General features: G+C 33.6%; 1 protein-coding gene across 2 annotated transcripts; it reads left to right on the top strand.

Annotated features, from left to right (window-relative positions):
• Positions 1 to 1,048: 1,048 nt before the first annotated feature.
• Positions 1,049 to 3,506, top strand: LOC131053818 (cold-responsive protein kinase 1-like). Of its 2 annotated transcripts, none has more exons than XM_059213704.1 (7): positions 1,049 to 1,330; positions 1,543 to 1,668; positions 1,871 to 1,998; positions 2,082 to 2,295; positions 2,394 to 2,625; positions 2,710 to 2,860; positions 2,957 to 3,506. In XM_059213704.1, the coding sequence occupies exons 1-7, from the start codon at positions 1,219 to 1,221 to the stop codon at positions 3,260 to 3,262; spliced, it is 1,269 nt and encodes a 422-aa protein (XP_059069687.1). In that variant the 5' UTR covers positions 1,049 to 1,218; the 3' UTR covers positions 3,263 to 3,506. The 2 variants fall into 2 exon arrangements, with proteins under 2 accessions (XP_059069687.1, XP_059069686.1); XM_059213703.1 differs by having other exon boundaries at positions 1,049 to 1,348.
• Positions 3,507 to 4,203: the final 697 nt, after the last annotated feature.

The raw sequence follows: 4,203 nt of genomic DNA, 5'->3' as shown, positions 1-4,203 counted from the left end.
ACATACTTGTCCCTCATACTAGTAGACAAAGACGAAGCAACCAAGATTTACACATTATATTTGGAGGCAATACATATGAGTGATGTTTCCATGGTTTGAACAGTCATGTGCATGAATCCATCCCCTCTTATGATGAATTCTTCATAATTTTGATTGAGAGGTGTGATTAGAAATATAGTGAAGTTTATTTCATAGACTTGACTCCAATCAAATGTCCGATTCAACGGAGAACTATGTAATACATGTTTAGAAATTGTCAATAGTTCTACCAAATATCATAGAAAAATGAAGATTGACTATGTTCTTTATTGAAGGGTTAATTGAATCTCTCAACTACTTAGTACAAATATTTAAACCACCTAGCCTACAAGAGCCCAACAAATTGCATTTGGAACTTGAGACTTTCATGGTGAAGAATAATCTATAGCTGAGAAACCATTTCACAAAATATGTATAACTAACCAAGAGTTTCACATAATGTGTACAACTAACCAAGAGTTTTACATTCAGACTAGACATTGAGGTAAGGAATGAATGAAGAAGGAATAAATTGTGTTTAAATTATAAGAAACCATAATTTCGATAGACATAAATCATGCTTAAATTAATTTATTGATAACAAAAATAATGAAATATAAAAATATATATATATATATAATCAACTTTATTAACTATTGATAAGCACTAATTTCCTATGCTGCAAAGGCCTTTGACACTATAATAAATAAGACCAAGTGAAAACAAAATAAATATTTAGGTATCCTCTACACAATATAAGAATTTATACGAGTTTTCAGCGCCATTGACGTATACCATCATTTGTGACAGATTGGTTTATCTTTAATTTTCTCTTTCTAAACTCGGCAGAATAAGAAAACGAAAGCTTGGAGACTTTTCCAAGTATTTGACTGCAATAATCTGTTGGGTCTATGGTCTTAGTTGTTTATCTTTACTTTTAATGCAGTAAATAATAAAGTTGTGATATTGGTGAAAATAGATGACTCACCTGCACTTTGAAATTCTATATAATAGAGCTCCTTTCTTTCTTCTATCCACACAAATCAAAGTTTCTATTTTATAATCAGCAGCTTAGCATTTGTAAGCGTCTCTGGGAAAATCCAGAGCCATGGCTGGAATATGGTGGCTGATTATGTTATTTCCCATGTTATTAATTGCCCCCATTAGAGCAGATCCAGAAACCAGACATTTAGCCTACGGATGCAGCCCTGTCCCCAATGGCAACGCCACACTCTTTGCGCAAAATTTGAAGGAGGCTCTCGATTATGTGGTGGAAAATGTTGTTCCATCTGGATTTGCTCAAAAAAATGTGGTGGGAGCATCAGATCTGGTGGATTCACAATTTAATTATATTTAGTTGAAGAGCTTGCAGTTTTTTTAACATTTTTTACACTTTTCCTTAGAAGCAAGATTGAATTTATAGTTTCGGAAATGTAATATCAGTCGATCACCTTAATCGATGATGTTTAAAATTCCAGTTACTGATTTTTTAATGATATTTTCATTCTCCATTTTGTTTTTCAGGCAAGAAGAAGGTGAGTTCTACAGCATGGATAATAATTGGTGTTGTGGGAGGAGTATTCATACTTGGCCTTATAACTTGTCTCCTCCTCTTCAGGAAGCAGATAATGCCCCCAAGCCAGAAACAAGGTAAACTCTTAAAAGGCTAAGTTTTAATATTTTATAAGGAGCAAATGTCTTGGATGTCCACTTCATCAAAATCAATGCGGACATAACAAATAGCCTTGCAAGTCAGTTCGATCTTAGTTATTATAGGAAAAGGATGCAAAGTCTTATAAGTCAGTCCGATCTTCATTATCACTAATATGACAAATTGAAATATATGGAATAGTGGATACTGAAGGAGCAACAGAACTTCGTGGGCCGGGAGATTTTGACTTCAAGATTCTGAAAAAGGCAACCAACAATTTTGATGAAGCGAATAAGCTTGGAGAAGGAGGGTTTGGTCAAGTATTCAAGGTAAATTATCAATTATTTCCTTCCCTCATTACCAAGGCTTGTGTGTCAATCTATTCAAGTGATGTGTTCCTTCCCTCATGCAGGGTACGTTGAAAAATGGCAACATTGTGACCATAAAGAAACTAACATTAGGTCGCTCTCCCCGCGCAATTGCTGAATTCGAAAGCGAGGTGAAACTCATTTCTAATGTTCATCACAAAAATCTTGTGCGTTTACTTGGATGTTGCAGACAAGGCCAAGAAAGGCTCTTGGTTTATGAGTACATGCCCAACAGCAGCCTCGACAGAATAATATTTGGTTTGCTATTCCTTCTTTAACTTTCCTCTTTTGCTTCTTTCATCCGTTACAACAAACACAATAGATTTTGAAACTTTACTGAATTGCTCTATATGCAGGAGAACATGAAAAGCCTTTGAGTTGGAAAGAAAGGTTCAACATTATCCTAGGCACTGCTCGAGGTTTGGCTTATCTTCATGAGGAATTCCATGTCTGTATCATCCATCGTGATATTAAATCCAGCAACATATTACTTGACGAAAACTTCCAGGCAAAAATAGCAGATTTTGGGCTGGCTAGACTTCTTCCACATGATAAAAGTCATCTTAGCACAAAATTTGCAGGAACCTTGTGAGAAAACCCCTCCTTATTCCATTGTTTATCTAATCAAAACTTTCAACGAATATAATAACCACCATTTTTTTTCATTTGCAGAGGATACACGGCTCCTGAATATGCTAGCCATGGACAATTAACAGAGAAAGCTGACACCTACAGCTTTGGTGTGGTGGTTCTTGAAATTGTCAGTGGCAGAAAAAGCATAGACTTGAATCAGCCACCTGATATGCAATATTTGCTAGAATGGGTATTTTAAGATTCTAATAGTATTCTTTTAATCCTTTTACCCCGTCGTTCTCTCCATTTCAAAGCTTGATCATTTTCAAAAACAAACTTATTGCAGGTTTGGAGCCTACACGAAGAAAACAAGGTTTTAGAGATGGTGGAAAGCGAAGAGAAGATGGAAGGGTATAATGAAGAAGAGGTGGTGAGGGTGATAAACCTTGCGCTTATGTGCATACAAGGTTCTGCCACTCATAGGCCATCAATGTCTGAGGTTGTGACAATACTGTTAAGTAAAGCTGAGATTGATTTTCAGAAACCTCTGCAGCCAGCATTCGTAGACGTGGGATACAAAGTACGTGGAGAAAGTTCCCCTCCATCATCTCAATCAAATGCTACTATTACAGAATCTCTTAATGCTCGTTAGTAATGGTTATGGTTATTTCTCTTGTTTCAATGGACACATGGAAAGTAGCAAGGAAGGATGGATTGTTAAGTTCTAGCTAATTATATAGTTACCTCTTACTTTCAGAAAGGATCGAAATATTATAATATATAATTTTCCTTTCCATCTTTAAATGAAACCATGAAAACTTTCAAAAGAGATGTGTATCTCATTCAAATTTGTGAATTTATATGTTGGATAAATGTTGTATATCAACTATATTTTATAGTTGAGGGGTGAACTTATTTAATGTATTTTAAATTTGGAAGATAGACTTTTGTCATTATAGTATTGCATAAAGATAACATGTTATTAATTTTGTAATAATATGAGAATGAAAGTTAAAAGTTATGTTACAATTTGACAAGAAAGATTTTGGTGCTGTAAATTTTCTTTGGGGTATGGAAATTAAAATTTATTGTAAAAATAGAAATTTGTGGTTACATTAAAAGAAATATGTTGACCTGATTTTGTAGAGATATAGGTTACAAGATAATAAGCCTATCAAAACCCCCATTTCTTGTTAATAAAAATTTGTCTATTCAAAACATCTTCAAGAAGAAAGTAAAACATAGAAATTATGTAAGATTTCTTATGTTAGAATAGTTGTCATACACACATTTACAATGTTTTGAACTATACCTGACATTGTAGATGAAGCCATGGTTGTGAGTACAAATATTTTGAAACAAGATAAAAATATTGGCATAATGTGAATATGCTTTTTGGATACCTATATAGTACATCAATTTATGAAACTTGTAATGAAAGAAGAGATCATGAAATAAAACTTAAAATTCTTTAAAAAAAAGGATTCTAATTTAGTTGAAGATCAACTAGTAGAAATGTTGAAATAGTAACTTCTCTCACATCACAGAAAGAACTGCAAGCTTACAAAGTTTATATAGAAACTCTAAAAATAT

Source organism: Cryptomeria japonica, chromosome 10, assembly GCF_030272615.1.
Source record: "Cryptomeria japonica chromosome 10, Sugi_1.0, whole genome shotgun sequence".
In the NCBI taxonomy this organism is placed as follows: domain Eukaryota; kingdom Viridiplantae; phylum Streptophyta; class Pinopsida; order Cupressales; family Cupressaceae; genus Cryptomeria; species Cryptomeria japonica.
The sequence above is the reverse complement of the archived record's forward strand: the minus strand, read 5'-3'. Positions and strand labels throughout refer to the sequence as shown.